This window comes from Tenrec ecaudatus, chromosome 5 (genome assembly GCF_050624435.1).
Source record: "Tenrec ecaudatus isolate mTenEca1 chromosome 5, mTenEca1.hap1, whole genome shotgun sequence".
NCBI classification, from domain to species: Eukaryota; Metazoa; Chordata; class Mammalia; order Afrosoricida; family Tenrecidae; genus Tenrec; species Tenrec ecaudatus.
The window spans coordinates 180,460,310-180,481,075 of NC_134534.1; the positions used below are offsets into that span (position 1 = coordinate 180,460,310).

At 38.8% G+C, this 20,766-nt stretch overlaps 1 protein-coding gene across 7 annotated transcripts in view; it reads right to left on the reverse strand.

Annotated features, from left to right (window-relative positions):
• Positions 1-1,456: 1,456 nt before the first annotated feature.
• WAC (WW domain containing adaptor with coiled-coil) overlaps positions 1,457-20,766 on the reverse strand; it is a 75,634-nt gene continuing 56,324 nt past the window's right edge. For 6 of the 7 annotated variants that reach the window (XM_075550371.1, XM_075550373.1, XM_075550369.1 and 3 more), the window contains 7 exons: positions 13,212-13,457; positions 12,083-12,205; positions 10,987-11,135; positions 8,989-9,107; positions 5,793-5,979; positions 4,378-4,505; positions 1,457-2,919 (listed from right to left, as the gene is read on the reverse strand). In XM_075550371.1, coding sequence (XP_075406486.1) covers positions 2,850-2,919; positions 4,378-4,505; positions 5,793-5,979; positions 8,989-9,107; positions 10,987-11,135; positions 12,083-12,205; positions 13,212-13,457 — 1,022 coding nt within the window. In that variant the 3' untranslated portion in view covers positions 1,457-2,849. The remainder of the gene's footprint in view (positions 2,920-4,377; positions 4,506-5,792; positions 5,980-8,988; positions 9,108-10,986; positions 11,136-12,082; positions 12,206-13,211; positions 13,458-20,766) is intronic. The other variant, XM_075550368.1, reaches the window with a different exon arrangement.

The following is a 20,766-nucleotide window of genomic DNA, read 5'->3' on the forward strand; positions in this document are numbered from 1 at the left end:
TTTGCAAACAAAATTTGTGTCCAATGTGTCAAAAGTGAAATATTCCAAGTTTAGAATTAAGAAAATAAACTCTCATTCAGGCTACTAAAAGCAGCATGCCTTGGGAAAAAAACAGCAGCAGTGATTAAAATCGGGGAAGTCACAGTCCTGCCTTAATCAAATTAAATCAAGCCATCAAACGCAGAAAGGGGCACTTGCTCCCCAGTACTTCCAGCAGCCTTCCTCACAAGAGACAATGTGTTTGTTACATCACGGTGCTCTGTGTTTGAATACGGGCTATTAACGTCCTTCCAGACATAAAACAAAAACCACCGGAAGCGTCTTAAGAGACTACTCAGGAATTTTCTTTCAAGTTGCCCACCAAAATGAGTTATGTATTCAAAAGAATTAGATAGAGTATTCTAGGATGTCTACTTTAATAGTAAGAGATCCTTGGTTGATCTCAAAAAGGTTAGTAACTGTATTATCTGTATCAAAGTGCAATATTTAAAACAATTACAAAATAACTGATCAAACATTATAAAAATATTTCCATAAAAGATTTTTAATTTTGTCTCTAAAAATTCACCGTAAGAAACCTCAAATTAGGTTATCTCCTCCTATACACAGAAATACAAAGAGTTTGTGAGAAAATTCCTTTAATCTTTCTATTTTTCCAGAAACTTTTTGAAGCCCCCTTTTATCACTTGCAGAGGTAAGCATTTTTAAACATATGGGTGAGAGTGAACCAGAGATCAATAAATTCCATTAGCAAATCAAATTCAACAAGATTACCTTAACCCACATCGTCCAAGTTGCATCTGCTCAGGAGACATTGGCTTCCTGCACATCACTCACGGTGTTTTCCCACAGGAAGGCCCAGGCTTGTGCGACTGTGGGTTCGCGCTTGACCCGGCTCTCTGCAGGGTGTGGTGGACACGCCACCAATGCTAGCCTTCTCACAAGGAGGAACATTCCCTAAGAATAGTTCTTACGTTAAAATGTGTTCTCATGTGTGTGGTGGTGGTGGAGGTGAGAGGAATCTGCCCAGTATAAAACTTTAATTCTTCCTATCGACACTGGAACATTTTTCTTAATGTTTTTTAGAACATATCATCCACACTGTTGTTTACAAGGTTCATTTACTGAAAAATCTTTTGAGCGTTTTACCTCTATATGAAAAATATGCTTACGATATGCTTGGAACACAAGACCAACTCTCAAATTTAAGGTATCAACCCATAATGCAATTACATTCACACCTAAGACAACAAAACAAGCCCTGGGTGCTGGCAGTGCTGACAGCACACGAATGCAATGCATTTGCCCAGCAACAGAAAGACACTCAAAATCAGGCGAGATCTTTTCAACGATTTTTTTTTACGGCATGCAGAAACCCTGTGACTTCGCACAGAGCTGGCAGTGGCAGGCTAAGGCCATGCGACTAATACTTTAACAAAGGAAAGAAAAGCCAAGGTAGTTTTATAGTAGCAATAGTTTCTTTTTTTATTTTAATATACTTTAGGAAACAATATACAAAGCCGAGCTTTCCCACCATTTCCAGCTAACAGCAGGAAGCTCCAATTACACAAATTTAGCGTTTTGTGATGGCTAAGAACAGCAGTCAGCACCAGACTTGAACAGTTAGCTACAACACAAACATCCTTCCAAATGAAATGTCATAATAGAGCAAGACAGGTCAACCAGGGTTTAACAAGTGACAACCACTTGGGAAGTGAGACTCAATCATTCTTGTTGAATTTTGTATTTCATTAAATATTTTATACACAATTTTCTGTTAAAATGCCTTAAACAAAACTTCCCTTAAGGAATTATTTGAATCAAGTATAAATATTCAACAAGAATAGTTCTGATAAAGAATCCCCAGGTAGTTCAAATTCTAATATGCATTGACCGAAGGAAATGAAAATTAACAATTTTTGTTTGTTTTAACATGTTTATTACAACAGATACAATTCACACCTGACTAGCTTTGTCTCCTCTGTCCCCTCCCACAAGCAGGTTCATTGGGCTATTTCCTTTGCATTTGAGCAACCCGTGTACTTTCAGCACACAGCAGTATTTTTAAGTCCATTCTTACAGGGTGCAAATGGAGTTCAATAATTTATACAAACCAGTGGGTTGTGCTCAATCACTGCAATTGTAAGCTACTGTACACAGGAATGAAAGGGTTGAGAAAAGTTCCACAGCAACAGTGCCTTCAGAAGGAGAAAAGGAGGAGCCTTGGAAAAATGGATAAAATCAGATCGAGGATTTCGGAGGGAAATGGAACACACGGGAAATGAAAAACATTTCTCTGCAAAACAAATGGAGAAGCACTGCTCTTGATCAGGTGCAAGTGTGGAAACAGTTGTTTCATGATATTTTGTACACTGCCCATATGGTTCAAATCACCCCCTCAGACACAGATCGCCTGGCGCTTGCACTGAATTTCTGAAAATGCAAGATTTCTGAATGATAAATTAATCCCCCGATTTTCATTCTTTTTTTTCTTTTTAAAAAAAGCTAATTTTGCAGACAGGTTGACATGTAAAAGGCTAGGTATTTAGCCACCTCAGCATTGATTAGTTGTGGATGTCTAAGCTCTGTTACACATGGCTTCCCATGGCTTCACTCTACAAAACATATTTACAACGTGAAGAATACATCTACAAGAAATCTACAGTTCAAGGGTTTTACAACTCCGTCTTGTATCTTTCCCCTGAATGCCTCTCAAAGACCCGTCCCCTTGTCATTTCTTTTGCCCAGCGTAACGGTCCAAAGTCTACTTTAAACGCAGCGCCCACGTGTGAAGATGGGCAACAGACGGGCAGTTCCCGCTCGCAAACCACGCGCCATCATTCACTTCTTCACACCATGAAGGAATTCTGGTTTTTTAGTTTTTCGAGTTCCTTAATCTGTTGTCTCAAAAATAGTATCCTGAAAAATAAAACAGGGCATTTTAAGATTAAAAACACTATTTTTACTAAATAACTGAAAATTATGAGAAAAAATCATGGAATATGTTGACTACATTGAAGTATTAGTGTGAGAAATTTTACAACGTCTTAGTTTTCTAACATTTTCACAATAGTTTACTTGAACATCAAAACTGAATTGAGTTGTTCCATATACTAACAACACAGTAACAGGTAGTATGTATTACATATGAGGATTCACCCATTCTTTAATAATACATGCTTTCTGGGCCACAATATAGTATAAGACTACAATTAATTTTAAGAGGCTACTAATTTAAAAGTGCAATTCTCAAGACATAAACAACAAAAATAAATTCTGACTCACCCACTGTGAGTCTTTACTGGAATCAAGAGCCTCATCTTTCTCCCCCCAAGAACAGAGGTTGGGCTTGAATGACTGACCTTGCAGTCAGCTAACAGCGCTACCAGGGCTTCCCACCCCACTTCCGTGTTGATGTAATTTCATTAAAAAGTGAATCCAAAGCCCAAGTGGTATGTTGTAAATTTAGAACAAGTAAAACACCTACCCCACACTAACTAGATTCCTCTATTATTTCTTTTTTTACATTTTATTAGGGGCTCATACAACTCTTATCACAATCCACACATATACATACATCAATTGTACAAAGCACGTCCATACATTCTTTGCCCTAATCACTCTCAAAGCATTTGCTCTCCACTTAAGCCCTCTGCATCAGGTCCTCTTTTTATTTTTCCCTCCCTCCCCGTTCCCTCCTCCCTCATGAGCCCTTGATAATCCACAGATTGTTATTTTGTCATATCTTGCCCTATCCGGAGGATTCCTATATATTTCATCAACTATTCTATTCTGACCTATTCTCCTGTCCACACTTATGGTATATAGGAGGAGTGGAAACATCTGGCCCACAGGCCATATAAACCCACAGAATCACTAATCCCGGTCAACATCACATGCTTCACCAAAGAGAAACCGCTCCGGCCATTCATTACACTGGGGATCAGCCAAGGTGGTGTCATGGTTATGTGTTGGAATGTTAACTCCATGGACCAGCAGTTCACACGACGCCACCCAGCTCCGAGGGAGAAAGACAGGTTTTTCTAAATCCCCTCAAGAGTTAGTCTCAGAAACAGCAATGGATGTTGTAGTAGCTATTTCAAAAACTTAAGATGACAAATATTGTATTACGTTGAACTTTCTGCGTAGCTAAAATCTTACGATGTCCAAGGGCATTAGGATGTAAATAAAATAAAACTGAAATTTCAACTGAAATAAGCACCTTCAACAATAGTGGTGGCTCTCAAATCAAGAGCCACCAGCATTTTACTTTTTTAAAAAATGTAGCTACTTATAAGGAAAACATCTAATGATATAAATTATATTCTTCAAATTTACTATAATTCTAAAAACAGTTTCATTCAGGCAAAAACTTACCTTTGCTCTCGCAAAGTTGCTTGAATTTCACATACTCGAACTAAAGATCTTAAGTTTTTTAATTCAGTACATATTTCTGACATGTGGACACTTCCCATGTTATGGGCTTCTTCACGCAATCTTGATGCCTATAGAGAAATATAAATACAAATTAAAATATTTAATCTCCCCAAGAATTGTGTACCAAGAGTACATAATTAATCTAATCCTTTTCCTTGTATCCAAAGCCACGCTAGCAAATCCTGGAGGGTGGGGGGGTGGGTGCTCTTTTCCCTTAGGAAGTCTCTAATGTTTTGTACTGAAAATTTCCATCAAGGGTTCCTGGAAAAACAGTACTAGAATCGCATGAATTTGGGTTAATGTAAAAATGCTAGGAGATCAAGTATATGATAAATGGGCCCTGCCTTATTCTGTATCGTGAGACGTGTTAACTGTCAGAACATCGACAACAGCTGTGAGTGGAATGTTCTGTCTGTCCCTTGTAGCAAAGCAAAAACGATCCCTCTTTGTCAGCCCAGTGGGACAGCCCGGCAAACACTTGTGTGAGGTAGACTGACAAAAAGCACACCAAGCCTTGAGCCATGTCATGGTACTAACTGACCTGGGAATAATTATTTGGCCTTAAGACAAAATTGGAAAAATCATTACCTAAAATGCTTTGTTATCAGTTTTAAATAGAGAAAAAAAATAGGACAAAATCAATGAGCACTTGATTAACGTTAAGTACGTTAATGTGACCCACAAATGGTCTTTCACACTTTTATACAGAGCCCCAGACAGGAACATTTGAACTGCTTCTCTCATGGCAGACCCAGACCCACCGAAATGTTGTAGTTTGGGTGGTTCATCATGGTCACCAGATACAAAAAAAGTATGGCTGAAGCCTAAGAGGTGTAGTGAGTGAGCCCTTCTCCAAGAGCCTGATGCTTAACACTGGACTGTGGGCGGGGCTGTGGAGAGACCTAATCAAAGTGGTCTGGTCAGTAAGCATCTGTGAGTGCTGAAGCTGCCACTTCCTTGGCTATGGCTGAGAGGGAAGAACCAAAGTGTAAAGCCCTGCTGTTTGAAACCGTGGCCCAAACCCTAAATTACAACAAATCCTTCAACACAATCACTTTTACTTGCTGCGTGTATGCTTTTTCAATCATTGAAGAAAGACTAATCAAAGAACCATGTGCATATATACAACTGACCTACACTGTCGTAAAGACACAGGCACGGATCTTGGTCGAGACCCAGTGACTGCCAGTTTAGATGTACAAATAAAAATCTTATAATTAGCAGTAGTAGTGTAATGATAAGTTAGTTACAAATACATCTAGAACATAGAGATCAGATTTTCCTGAAAGCAAAATGAAATTTGCTAGTCCATCCCAAAAGTCTTCATCGGTCCACATTTCATCCACGTAGCACACCTGCTTCTCTGCATGATCTGCAGGCCATCCTTGAACATGCTTTATGAGATTTTCATTGAAGTGAGCTGCTAGCGTGGGTGTCAATGAACACGTCGGCCGGGCAGATGAATTCGGTGGTACAACGGTTGCGTTTGGTGCATTACTACTAGATGTATGATTTGGGCCAGGCGACGGACTTCTCTGGCTACTAAAGAGAAAACAAAATGGAATGTGTGGTAGGTTTCAAATAGTTTCCAATATCCTAAGGTGTCTGTGAATACTTAGGAATCCAAACTCTTATGAAAAATGTATTAAACTTCTAAAACAGAAATTTAAAATTCACCGTATGTTTACATTATGTCTTTCCTATACACTTTTCAGAGGAAAGAGAGTCCTTTAAACACTAACATTAGAATCAAATGTCATTCTCAAATTTGACAGCAGACTTGGTGACATTGTAAAACCACAAACAGTAGTGAGAGTGTAAGTAAGAAATAGCCCCCATGGGAACAACTATAGCTATAGGGCACCTGAAGATTGTTATTTAAATACTTCAAGATTGTAGGAAAACGCAAGATAATGGGATTCCCACTCCCCCCATCCCAAACTCCTTGAAGCCCTTGGTCGGTAATACAAGCATCTTATGGGCAGCACTGTTTGAGCATAGTGGCAAAATAAGACCAAAGACAGAAGTGCTCTTAAGAAGGAGTACCTTCTTTTAAACCTGCTAGGGTGTGAGCCGGGCTGGAGGATGAGGATGTGGTGCTGACAACGAAAATGACATCACCCAAGTTGATTTCCTACCTGCTTCACCAGACTTGGCTCTGAGTGAATTTCAGTAATTTCCAAAAACTAAATCTCCCAAAGGATGAAGAGCGTTCATCACTGAGGATATTTAAAATAACACTGCAGCCTCTAAAGATAATTTAAAAGAAGAATTTCCCAAAAATGTTCTGAGCAACGGCAACATTGCCGGGGTAAGTAGACAGCTTCCCAAGGTGATTACTTTGAAGGGAACAATTCTCATTTGGATGTATGAGTTCTGAAATGGTTGTTCAGAAAACAACAATAAAAACAACAGTTGAATTATTTTGCCACTTCAGCATGAGATTAAAAATAGGAACAATAAAATGAAAACCAACCATTCACTAGTGTCTTTTGAAGTTGTACAGTTGACCACTGAACAACATAGGGAGGGGGGCCGCATGCAATTCCTCAGGCTCTTGTGGCTGATAACGACATATAACTTTAGATTCCTCAAAAACTTTACTAGTAGCCTACTGTTGACTGGAGGCCTTACAGAAGAGGTGAACAGTCACATATGCTATATGCTGAGCCTACATTTAAAGATCCCATTTTAAATACAATAAAGGATTCTGCCAAGATGACGTTGTCTGTGTGTGTGTACATGCACGCACATGAGAACGCGCGCGCGCTATCGTGCCAACTTCTGGCAATGCTCCCTTAACACTGGGTTCATTTATCTCGAAATGATGGGCAACTGCAGTCACCAACCTACGTCATGAGCAGGCAATTGAACTTTTCTTATAATGTCATGACTTTGGCCTATTCTGGGAGGGGGGGTGGGAATTTCCAGCATCACTTTCCAGAATCCTATGCGGCCATTCATGGTCTGTGGTTCTGCATTCAACATGACAAGTATGAGAACTGAGACATCATCACTTTTCACGGTAGCACACAGGCTAATGAGACAAACTGCTCACAGAAAGATCAGCTCCACGCTGTATTTTAAAAGAAAATCTAGGGCGTAAGTGGACCCATGTAGCTGAAGCCCATGTTGTTCAGGGGTCAAGTGTATTATTAACCATCAAAGATTAAATGACACCACAATACAGCACTGTGCATAAGCATATGTATTGGACCATAGCTAGTTACTAGAAAAGGCTGACACGACACCCACCAGTTGGGAAATGGTGTCCAAATTTTAGACATCAAAAATTTTATTTCCACCGAGACTCAAATCTAAAACTGCTAAAATGAGGTTAAAAACCATTAATTCCCAACAAAATATTGTAAATATATATACTTTTTTGGTATATCTTATAATTTTACTCCTGTAATATTCCACTAAATAAAATGCTAGAGAAGTCATTTTAAAAACAAAGCAAATCACCTTCCCGACACGATCACTGAAGACAAAGCGGGTGCATAAGCAAATGTGGTGAAGAAAGCAGATGGTGCCCAGCTATCAATATAGCATCTGGGGGTTTAAAGGCTTGAAGGTAAACAAGCGGTCATCTACCTGAGAAGCAACAAAGCCCACATAGAAGAAGCACACCAGCCTGTGTGATCACGAGGTATCCATGGAATCGGGTATCAGGCATCAAAGAACAAAAAATCATATCATTGTGAATGAGGGGGAATGAAGAGTGGAGACCCAAAGCCCATCTGTAGGCAATTGGACATCCCCTTACAGAAGGGTCACAAAGAAGAGACGAGCCAGTTAGGCTGCAGTATAGCACAGATGAAACATACAACTTTCCTGTAGCTGTTTTACATCCCCCCCCATCATGATCCCAATTATACTGTTTTACATCCCCCCCCTATCATGATCCCAGTTCTACTTTACAAATCCACCTAAACCAGAGCATGTACACAGGTAGACATAGGAACTGGAAACACAGGGAATCCGGGACAGATGATCCCTTCAGGACCAGTGGGGAGAGTGGGAGTGTCAAGGGAAGGGGGAATGATCACAAGGATCTACATATATCCCCGTCCCTGGGGGACAGACAACAAAAAAGTGGGTGAAGGGACACATCGGACAGTGTGAGACATGACAAAATAGTAATTTATAAATTATCAAGGGTTCATGAGGGAGCGAGGCGGAAGGGAGGGGAAAAATGAGGAGCTGATAATAAAATAAGGGCTCAAGTAGAAAGAAAATGTTTTGGGAACGATGATGGAAACAAATGTACAAATATGCTTGACACAATGGATGGATGTTTGGATTGTGATGAGTTGTACGAGCCCCCAATAAATGATTAAAAGCAAAAATGGTATAAGTGCCAACAACTGACTTGTGTTTTATATAAGATTCATCTTTTAAAAATGTATAATTCATAGTAAGTAAATTCGTTTATTGCTCCTTCCCGATTCCATTCTATTACATTTATAATATTCAAACAATGCCAATAATTATATTATAGGGAAAATAAGTGAACGTATAGAGTCTCAAACATCAACATCAACATACCTTGAGCGCTGAAGACTTCGAGGAGAAACAGGTTCGTGACCTTGCTGTTTCTCAACAGGTGCAGGCTGCTGAGTGGCTGATTGTGAAACTGGTCCTTGTTTAACTACTGGAGTACTAACCTGTAATTTGAAAATCTGATTGTTACTTCTATCAAAAAATATTATCTAATGTTACCACATCATACAAAGAGTCGTTTAGATTTAACAAAATATGGAGGAGAGTGGATTAAGGTATCACAGAATATGCAGAGACCATACAGAATGTCTTTAAAGAGCTGTTATTCTATAGTGGTACGTCAGAAGTTCATGGAGAGATTAGGAGGGTTAAATGCAATCTCCAAACTGAAGGCAAAAAAGCAGATGGAAGCATTTCCGATTAAGCCACAGCAGCAAATCAATTCAAGCAACAGACTTTTTTGTTCTAACTAATCTGGACAATCTCGACAGTGCTGAACACTAACAGCTCTTCAACAACCATTGTGAAAGATCGCACTTACAACTTCTACAGACGATGGGACAGAGCCCGCGTGGTGTAGTGACCACGCATTGACCTGCTAGGCTACTAACTGTTTAAGGTCAGTAGTTTGAAACCAATGGTTGCAGATAAAGACAGGGCTGGAGAAAAGTGTGCTTTCTACTTCCGTAAAGCAGTCTAGGAAACTCACAGCGGCAGTGCTCCCTTGTCCTATAAGGGTTGCTGTGGGTCAGCCCTGAGTCAATGGCAATGAGTTTGAAGGCTTTGTTTGTTTTTAAGATTGCAAGCCCAATTGTTCTGAAAAGCAGTTCCATAGTAGTTTGACTATGAAAGGCTGGTGGGTCCATCTGCTCAGGGCTATGACATATTGGTTGCAAAACCATCACCATTTACTGCCCCTTTTAGTCATCATTTATTTCACTCTACAAATACCACTGCAGTGGCCAGTTTTCGATGGACGCTCTAAACATGTTTGCTGGAGCTCACATTTAATGATTTGTGGGTAACAAAATTACAGTTATGAAGTAGCAACAAAAATTATTTTATGGCGGGGGGGGGGTCACCACAATATGAGGTACTGTATGTCGCAGCATTAGGAAGGTGGAGCATCAAATAAAGAAAGAGGAAGGTTGAGAACCACTGCACTAGAACAACTAGCAATTCCTCAATAAACGAACCAATCTAACATGTTTTTAATCAATCTTCCTAAAGATAAGACTCTAAGGTAAGGGATGAGCCGATAAAAAGATCTGAAACCTGGCCCAGCATCAATTTCAAACTTGTTTAAATAGATCTTTGTATTTCCAGTTGGTATACAGTAAATGCTAAACCTTTTTAAACTAGAAGATGTGAAAGAGCAGGAAAGCTGGACAAGACTCAAAAATAAGTGACGTGGCCCAAAATTTGACAGTAGTCAGTCAGTCTCAGTCTATAATTCAGGAAAGATAACCAAATTGCTGTGGAGAGTTATTGCCATATAAGCTTTCACTCAGACACGCAGGCAACATAGCTTTTGGTAAAACGGGTTCTGAAAAACCAAAACCGAAACGCACTGCCATAGAGTTGATGTCCACACTTAGCAATGCTGTAAGTCAGGGTAAAACTGCCCTGTGAGTTTCTGCGGCTATAACCCTTAATGGGAGCACAAAGCTCCGCCTTTCTCCCACTGAGCAAGGTTGGTGGTTTCAAACTGCTGACTTTGCAGTCAGCAGCACAGGAGCTCAGTGTAGTCATTACGACTCCACCAGGGTTCAACAAGAAATCAGGAAAATACAGGTTCAAATTTCAAGTCAATTACTAGACCCAGGCTTACCCGATATTTTTTAGGATGTGAATATCGCAGATGGAAAAAAGCCCTCTCAACCACATCTACCACCACCCACCTCTCCTTCACCTCAGCACTACATCTCATTTTGTATAAAGAACATGCATCGCCTAGCATACAGATTCTAAAGCACGGGTAAACGAATTTTCCCAAACTCGATAAGCAGTTTATAGTCCAAATTTCCCTCAAAGGTAACATACCTTTGGCTGTGATGAAACAGGAGGAGTACTAATCAAAGGTTTGACAGGAACTGTGTTAGTCTGAGGTGTGCTTATTCTTGGAGACACGTAAGATCTTGGGGATGATGCATCGGATGTTAAAGACATTGGAGACTGGTTAGATGGCTGGGCTGGAAGAGAGCAAGCAGTTAAGTCAAATACACGTGGGGTGGGGGGGTGGGTGGAACTCTTCACATCTTGCCAGACTCCCTTCACGGTTTCTCCAAGAGAAGACTTCTGTGAATAAATCAGCCTCTACAATGAAGACTTGACAACACTTACGAAATCAGCTGGAGCTGCCCCTGTGTGTTAAAGACAAGCACATCCAATGTGGCCTGCTTTCTTTATGGGAGTATAAATAGGAAGCTAAGCAGGAACCTACTCTCACATGAAGAAATTCTCACCATTATTTCTTGTTTCTTATTTTTACATCTAAACTACTATCCCCCTCAGCTTCATATCGAATAAAGCCAGCTAGTGGGTAGTGTGAATACTTTTACTGTTTCAATTTTAGACCCAATATCCCACCCTCAATCTATTTGCATTCTAAACTGAAGTTGAGAGACAAGCCTTCCTAAAGCTGATCCTCCTTCCACTTGCTATCTATTCCCACATATAATAGTCCTTCATAGGATACCTTCATGCAGAGGAAGCATGGCTAATTCATAGCAAAATTTGGGCATTTTAATATTTTCTTTCCCCCTCCCCATTTTAATAGTTTCTAACCAAATGCCATTTGATAGTAAACTGACCTGAATATCAACTCATCTAAAATACATGCAATTTTCACAATGACTTAGGACAGTATCAGAATTTACTTTCAGTATTGAAACAAAATATGCAATTAAGCATTTAAATTCTAAATTAAACAGGGCTTTAATGGCAACATCTTAAATGTCACAGTTTTGATTCATTACAGTAATGAACGTTTTTAGTGCTACAAGCAAACATTAACTATAGCTAATCTCTAAGAGTAATAAAATTTTGTAAATAAAAAGGGAGTAATAAAAATATTGCTATTAATTCAAAATGATATAAAGACATAAGCTTAGAGATACCCAAGAACATAAAAAAGTACCTTGTGTAGAGAGTTGAGCAGCTTGAGAGATGAGAGAAGTGATGTTGAAAGCAGATGGTCCAGCAGTAAGAAACTTATGAATTATAGACTGCAGTGAGGCTTGTGTCACAGCTGCTGTAAGAACTGAAAACATATTATTTCCTAAATTCAAATACAAACAGGTTTATGTGACACTAGTAACAACTACAAAAAGTCTCAAAAGAAATGAGAAACATTAAATGTTTTAAACCAGGAGTCTCTTATTAATCCAGAGAATAGGCTTACTATCACGGTTGTCAGAATCTGAGATGACTTTGCTGTGAGACAGAGAAAAAGCAACATTTTATAATAAAGGAGCACAGCAGATGCTCCGTTCAGCAAAACCCTTCCCTATGAACAATTTTAAAGACCCTGAAGAAGGTTCAGTAGAACCTGAACTCAGTCAAGTTTTTATCCACAGGGAAGTGCTTCATTGTGGAAACAACACAAAAAATGGTAGCACTTCAGAAAAGGTACATAAATGGAAACAAACTTTTCCAAACTAAGATTTTGTGACACAAATATAGTCTTAGGGTCAGAAAAAGTTTTCGCACATTAAATCCACCCACTCTTCCTCAAATCTCTTCTCTGAGGTGGCTAGCTACTTCAGTACCATGTTCAAAAGCAGTGCTGGAAAGAACCAAATGCGATTAACCAAGAAAAGCAGCAAAGAGTCGCCTGGTGTCTCTCTTTCCATAATTCCCCCCCAAATATTGTGAGAAGAAAATATTGGGGGTTCCTAGTGTCTTCAAGTAATTAGCATGTCTTTAATATTCTACAGTTATTTAAACTGTATATAGATTAAAAAATACATTGGAAATGAGATTTTAATGTTTTTAGCAAGCGGTCTTTGTTTTGTAATTTTAAAAAATGCACATAAGCACACAGAATGGCCTATCCTCTGCAGGCACAGAGCGATCCACGTACCACCAGCTCACTGACCTTACCAAAGGTCTCAAGCTAAGGGGAATACAAAATCGCAACGTTAAGAGGATGAAGTGCAAATATGGGATTCAAAGCAAGTACTATTCCTAAAGCAGAAGAGTTTTTTATACTCAAAATTTTAGACAATACACATGAATTCTTTGAAATTATTACTATATATACTTACCTTCATTGATTTTGGATATATCCACATTAGAATTATTAAGCTGCAGTGTAGCTTGCAAAGCAGGAAGTAACTGTCTAAGAAGATTTGGGTCCTGCAGTAATGGAGGTATTGGTGACTGTGGAACAGGTGAGACGGGGACTGCCGAAGCAGTGGTTGGAGGTGCGGATGTGGCATTCAGTCCAGAGGCAGAAGATGTAGAAGGTGTTGTGCAAGAATGGGATACAGATTTATCTCCTGATGTAGACTCTAAATAAGAAGGAAATTTAAAAAGCTGAAAAACATGGCTGAAATAGAGTAAGAATAGGGAACCGGAACCAACATGAATATTCCCCACTCATTTAGAGGGAGGCTCCATAAACAGCTACGTGACCAGAAATCATTCTAAGTTTCTAGTTTAAGTCTGAAAGACTAAGCCTTTTATCCCTATTTCACAGGCAAAGAAATGGATAAGGATTTGTTTTTTTTTTAAATTAAAACACACACACACACACACACACACGAAAGATCCCAAAAGTACTGTGCTCTCTTCCCACCAGTGAGGCAGTCTCTAACATAATTACGTCTTTCAGATAGGCTTTTGATTCAGACAAAGGCACAATGCAATGCAATTCTACAGGGCGTGGACAGGTGTGTCCAATAAAACAAGATGAAAAAATACAAAAACTAAAAATCCCCTTCCTTCAAGCCGGTCCTGACTCTTCAGTCTGCAGGGCAGTGGTCCCTGCTTCTCTAAAGCCTACGGAAGCAGATTGCCTCCTCTATCTCGGCTGGGATGTTGTACCCACTATGCCACAAGGCAATCCTGACAGGGCTAAATAAAGTAGGGAAAGTGTGCCGGTGGTTACCACGGTGACCCGAAACTTCTACTTTACACTTTCACACATTAATAATTGATTAAAACTATCCAACTCTTCCCCTTGTGCATTTAATATAAGTAAGGCACAATGGGTTAGTTTCCAGTTGTATAACTAAACATCAGCATTTAAAAGGAATCTCTGTTATACCAAAAACATACAAAACACCCACTTAAGACAAATAAACCAAAAATTACTAAGAGTAAAAACCACCGTATACAAAGTAAAACAGAAACCTCAGCACAGGCATGAAAAAGATGCTAAATTTCAATAATATCAAGAAAATATAATTTAGAACAAGTATATACTCGCCATATAGTTAAGAATAAAGTCTGATAAAACCAAATGTTGGCAAGGAGACATGGGAATGCAGAAAAAATTTTAATAGTGATAAAACTGGAAAATAATTCAGCATTATCTACAAGAGCTGATGCTCTTTATATAAATGACCTAGAAAAACTCTAATAACATTTATAAATGAGAGAAGTAGCCAACAATTTTCATACTAACATAGCACTTGTTTTACTTTATCTCAAACTAGACAGAAACCAAATAAATGTCTATCAATAAGGAGGAAATTGGCAATTTTTATACCAAGAAATTTTACGAAATCAGTGACTTCTAAGGAAGGGAAAAAACCCCAGAACATTTAAGAGTAACAATATTCAAGCAAACTATTCCAGATGTTCACACACATTCAATCAAGCATCTTCAACTCATATTTTAGGCAAGTTTTTTTTTAAGTATAGCATAAAATCACAGAAATCTTTATTAAGCAAAACACTGAAACATGCGTCACTGTTTCCTGACACAGTTTTCACCTCGGTCTGCATTTCTCTGAAGGTTTCCAGTTCTCTAACCCTTTCCTGAACAGTGTTGTGCTATTAAGATGCAGACCATACCAACAGAGCTATCTTGACATATTTGAAGAGCTCAAATTGCTTTTCTTTTAAACATGGGAGCTTGCAGGAAAGAAAGAAGCCAGAAGGGACATGGTAAATACGGTAAGAGGTTTTGCAAAGAAATTCTCCTGCTGCTACCACTGTGGAATGAGCAGGTGCATAATCGTGATGGGGGGAAAAAAATCTCAGCAAACAGCAAACTTTTCCGGCTTCTTTCTTACCGATGTCAAGTTTTCTGTGTTCTTAAAACGTCTGAAGGTCCTGGAGATTGCCCTATGTATGCCCTTTGAAAACATGTTATGTTGATCCCCCTCTGAAATTCCAAAATACAATGTTAAGGCTTCTGAACTGAATCACAGCAGAGTTCTTTTGAAAGACACTGCTCACATAAGTTTTTTTTATTTTTATTTTAAAGGTACCCAGATGAGACTAGGACAAACTAGAGAAGGAGTCTGTAGCCATTCACTGGTCACAGAGATATGCGGGTATGTGGAGATATGCTTAAACACCTTGTTTGGAATCAATCCATACATCTATGAACCAACAGAATCACAGATAAAAGAACACTGGACTTGATTATTATACTTCTAATATACTAATTACAAATCTTCACCTCCAAGTGGGTAGGAACTACACAATTCATTAATCTTCATGAATCCACAAAGCTCAGGAATAATTAACTTTCTGAGCACAGACTCCTCCTGTATTAGTTTTTCATTATAATGGTCATTTAAACTAAGGATAATAGCTCTCTAACTTAAGAGAAGGTGTTAATACATTTCAAGAATTTGATTTTTATTTTGTGTTTTCCTTTGAGTAATCACACAGCTCAGAAACCCTAGGAGACGATTCTCTTCAGCTGTGCTGCTTTGGACTCATATCAAAGCATAACACTACATCGATAAAATGTCCTTATGATTCTACCTTCTAGCAGGTGGACATTGGGCCTCCACTCAAATACTCCCTCAATACAAGAATACTTTGTTCTATTAAATGGGCATTCCATGATGCTCACCTTCCTGAAACAATGGCTGAAGACAGTGGGTGCATACGCAAATGTGGGGAAGAAAGCTGATGGTGTCCAGCTATCCAAAGATATAGCATCTGGGATTTTAAAGGATTGAAGGTCAACAAGCAGCCATCTAGCTGAGAAGCAACAAAGCCCACATGGAAGAAGCACACCAACCTGTGTGATCACAAGGTGCCCAATCAGTTATCAGGCAGCATCAGAACAAAAAAATCCTATATTGTGAATTAGGAGGAAAGCGGAGTGGAGACCCAAAGCCCATCTGTAGGCAATTGGATATCCCATTACAGAAAAAAGGGTCTCGGGGAGGAGATGAGCCAATCAGGGTGCAATGTAGGAATGATGAAACATACAACTATCCTCTAGTTCTTAAAGGCTTCCTCCCCCGCCCACTATCATGATCCCAATTCTACTTGACAAATTTGGCTAGACCAGGGGATGTACACTGGTACAGATAGAAAATGGAAACACAGGAAAATGTTAGATTACCGTACATACTCGTTTATAAGCCAAGTTTTTCAGTACAAAAAATGTGCTGAAAACTGGGGTTTGGCTTATACACGGGTCAGTGGTACCCCAGCGAGGTGTAACATCTCGCTGTCCCCCCACCCCCACCCCCGTATCAGGACGAGCTATCTTGCTTTCTCCGCTGTTCATTCAAAGCCCCACTGACACTGCAGGGCTTTGAATGTTTGTTTACTCACATCTAACCAGAGTCGTTCTATGACGTGTATCTTTGAATAAGCCTTTTAAAAACCGTGTGTGAAGGATGTGGCATGAATGGACATCATCTGGTCAAGCCCAACTAACAAAAGGAGGAAGTCTCATGAAGCCTGACATAGAGTTAATAGCAAAGTGGGTTTGAGATGCATGGGAAGACATTCCAGAAGACATGGTGCGACGTGCCTTCCAGAAATGTAGTATCAGTAATGCTGTGGATGGCAGTGAAGACTGCGCTTTGTATGAAAATGACAGCAGTGATGGTGTTGATGGCGATCTCAGTGAGAACAGCGTCTATGATGACCTCACACCAGCTGAAGCTCTGCTCTGGGATACGGATGATGATGACGATGAATCCAGTTTTGAAGGATTTTAACTCTTTATATTTTAGCTTGGTTGCTGATTGGGCTCAGGGAATAGTACTCTTAAGTTGTTTTGATTATTGAAACTCACCAATAGCTTCTGTATTTTCCACCCTAGGCTTATACTCGAATCAATCCATTTTTCTGGTTTTCCAGGTAATAATTAGGTACCTCGGCTTATACTCGAGTCGGATTACATTTGAGTATATACGGTACCTAAATACTAGAGTATAAGTTAGTTTATTGTGCCAGCCTGGCCGAAAAACACACGTGGGATTAATAGGGCGGAGAGATAAATGGCTTGGCAAGCCTCGCCTTTCTTGTCTCTTGCTCTTTAATCATCTGGCCAGTGTGTGGCTGCCTTGCTTGTTCTGTACCTCAATTTGCAAGCTACACTACCTGTGGGACACCTAACCTATGGACTGTGTCGCTGTAACTTGAGGCCCCTTAAGACCTGCCTCGCCAGAGAATCGGAATGTACATCTCTGGAGTTGGGTCTGACAGTTGGTGACCTGCCTTGCTGTTTGCTGCCTGTGCCAGGATAGCCTAAAATCTCTCTACAGAGGACTACCTGGTGGCCCTCAGGACTTGAAGGACTGCCAGTGTCTCACAACTCTCTCAGGGGAGAGTGAGTTGCACTGAGCCATTTGTACTGCTTTATAATTTAACAGTTCATTTCTTGTGTTATATATCTCTCTTTATATAAAATTATCACCAGTCTGGTTTTGTCTATCTAGAGAACCCTAACACACCGAGTTTTTCCAGCACATTTTTAATGCAGTTTTTGTGCTACAATCACGTCGGCTCATACTCGAATATATACGGCAGTTAACAGAGTATAAATAACATGCAGTGTTTTGTGAGGCAAAGCTCTTGAACTGCAATGGGTCTTTATGCTCCTCAGGTTTCTCATCTCATTTCTTTCGGGAAACCATATACTTGCTTTTTCGAAATCACTCTTTAGCAAAAAAAAAAAAAAAAAAAGTGCTTTCTATACTAAAATATATACTTTTCCCACTTTGTTCTACAATCTTTTTGAGGATAGATTATTTCCTAAGCGATTTTAAACTTAAATGAACTAAGCGCACTTTCTCCATCTTCTCCAGCCATTTCTTTGATACAAGCCATAAGCATGTTGCCGTTGATATTCATTTAAATGATGTATGTTCACTTTTAAGAGGTAAAATTACTTTCCTTCCCTATAAACTTATAATTATTATGTTACCACATTTTACCAGTAGGGGGAGTAAGCCACCCAAAGATTTTTACGGAACCTTATTAGAAATAACCTTTGGGGGTGGAATAGGGAGACGGGGGGATATCAGCCCAAGTCAAAATCTATTCCTGACCTACTTTTCAGGTGTGGCAAAATAAACTTTGTAGGGTTCTACTTTAAGAGTAAAATGTTAACAATTGCATTTCTTATCAAGTAGACGTTAATGTTCCACTACTTCGAGTACATAATTATGGTACTGGCATCTTATGACATACAGACAGTACAATGTTTAATACTTGATTTTTGTACTTATCTGAGAAAAACTTTATAATAATACTTTTAATAATACTGTCTTGTCTCTAATTCCTGTGCAGTATCCCAAAGTACAGATGAATTCTCGTTTAACTATTTCCCTTTAGAAGAACATTTGATTTCCAATTTTGCATGACAAATAATACTACAAAGACAATGCATATGTATGACATTACAGTTAATCTCTAAGATACATGAAATCTCTTTTGAAATAAAAAGCCTATTTTTAAACTTTTAATCACTAAAATGATCCTCACACAAACATAACAGCAGCTTCTTCCCATTCATGCACTGCACATTTCCATTTTTTACTAACACAAGGGTAAAACAATGATCTCCTTTCAATGTGCATTTGTGGTATGCATTAACTTCTTTCTTTTTCATATCAATTGCTACTTTTGCTAACACATTGCCAAATCATATTGATATGTATGAATTCTGAATGTTTCTAGAATTTTCCTAATAATTGTTTTTGTTTTACTGTTAAAAATGTTGTCTTTATTACAGATAAAATTTATCCACTTATACTCAAGATTTATTTCATAGCAAACACACTGTGATTGCAGGTGGTCTACACAATGACCTGCATAGGCTGTAAAAGGATACTACTAACATAGTACATGTATAAAAATCTTAAGGTGTATCCAAATTTCAAGCAGAGATGCATCAAAATATACAAGGGAAGATTATTCCAAGTTACTGGTTTATACTTCATAAAACCAAACTCACTGACACTGAATTGATGCAGTCATTGCAACCCTGTGGATTCTAACTGCTGACCTTGCACTGAGCTGTCCCACGGGTGACCAGTAGGCCCGAGGTTCCTGCCCCACCCCTCAGATTATAGAACCAGAAATGTTAACATGTTACACCATGGGGGCTGGAGCTGGAAGTCACAGCTGTGGGTACTTTTTGCTTTCACACCCATGCTAATAAATTCTCACTGCATAAAATAAGCAAATTATTAGGAACTTGCTGATGAAGCTTATTAAACTCTTCCATCATTCATTAGGCAAAGCAAAGAAAGAAAAAGGACCTATTTCTCCTGCCTATTTTTCCATTTCACAAAACTGAAAGGGAAAAATGCTAGAGCTCACACAGAATGGTTACTAGAGTATGTCAACTGAAAAAATGTCATAGATGTTTTCATCACCATTTCTCTATTAAGCTGTTATATGGGTGTCAAGAAGGATATCTTACCACAGATTTGTTCAAGTTACAGCAAAGATCTTAAAGTACTGTATGTACTCGAGTATAAGCCAACTTGAACATCAACCAGGTCACCTAATTTTACCACAAAACTGCATTAAAAATGTGCTGAAAAATTCAGCTTATACACGTGTAGGTACGGTAAAAGTATACTAACCCGTGTTTTACTAACACCAGAATCATTCTCAGAAAACCCAAAAGCTTGATGGCTTGTCCCCATTTCTGCCCTGCAGGCAACACCAAGTTTATCTCAGGTGCATTTTTTTCTGATGACAGACACACTGGAATGAATGGAACCGATACAAACCAACAACTTGATTCTTTCTATTAAATGTACAACACAGGTACAGAGAGCTAAGGTAAATCCTTCCCCAATTCAACACAATCACCACCATTCTTTCAGTCACTTATCCATCTACAACAAAAACTTAATTGTCTGTTACTGTCAGTAATAGAGATATAGCAGTGGATTGTGGATAGACAGATGCTGGTTTTTAAGTCAGTTAACATCAGTCTGCTCTTGATACAGATTGGTTATATTACACATAGCACTAATATGAACATGATTTGAATGGTTGACCCCTAATGTCATTTATTTAACTGTAAAGAAGTCACACAAGACAAAACACTATCTTGATGAGAGAGGTAATTGAAATAGCATGGAAGCCATCTTTTGGAGAAAAAAAAAATTCCAATTAATTGAAATAAACTAGAGACTTATGTAAAGACTTATATATCTCAGGTTTGCAATATATTTAAGGAAATGAACTATCTTCAATTCATATGCAAGAAATACAAACTTAGCATGCCCTTTTCACAATAACAGGCAGTTTTTAAAAGAATCAAGCACCTTGTAAGTTTAACACTATTACATATAAAATCATGTGTGTATGTTTAATTACCCAATACAACTCGGAAAATGTAAGCTTGAACTGAATAAGCAGGTGCATTGC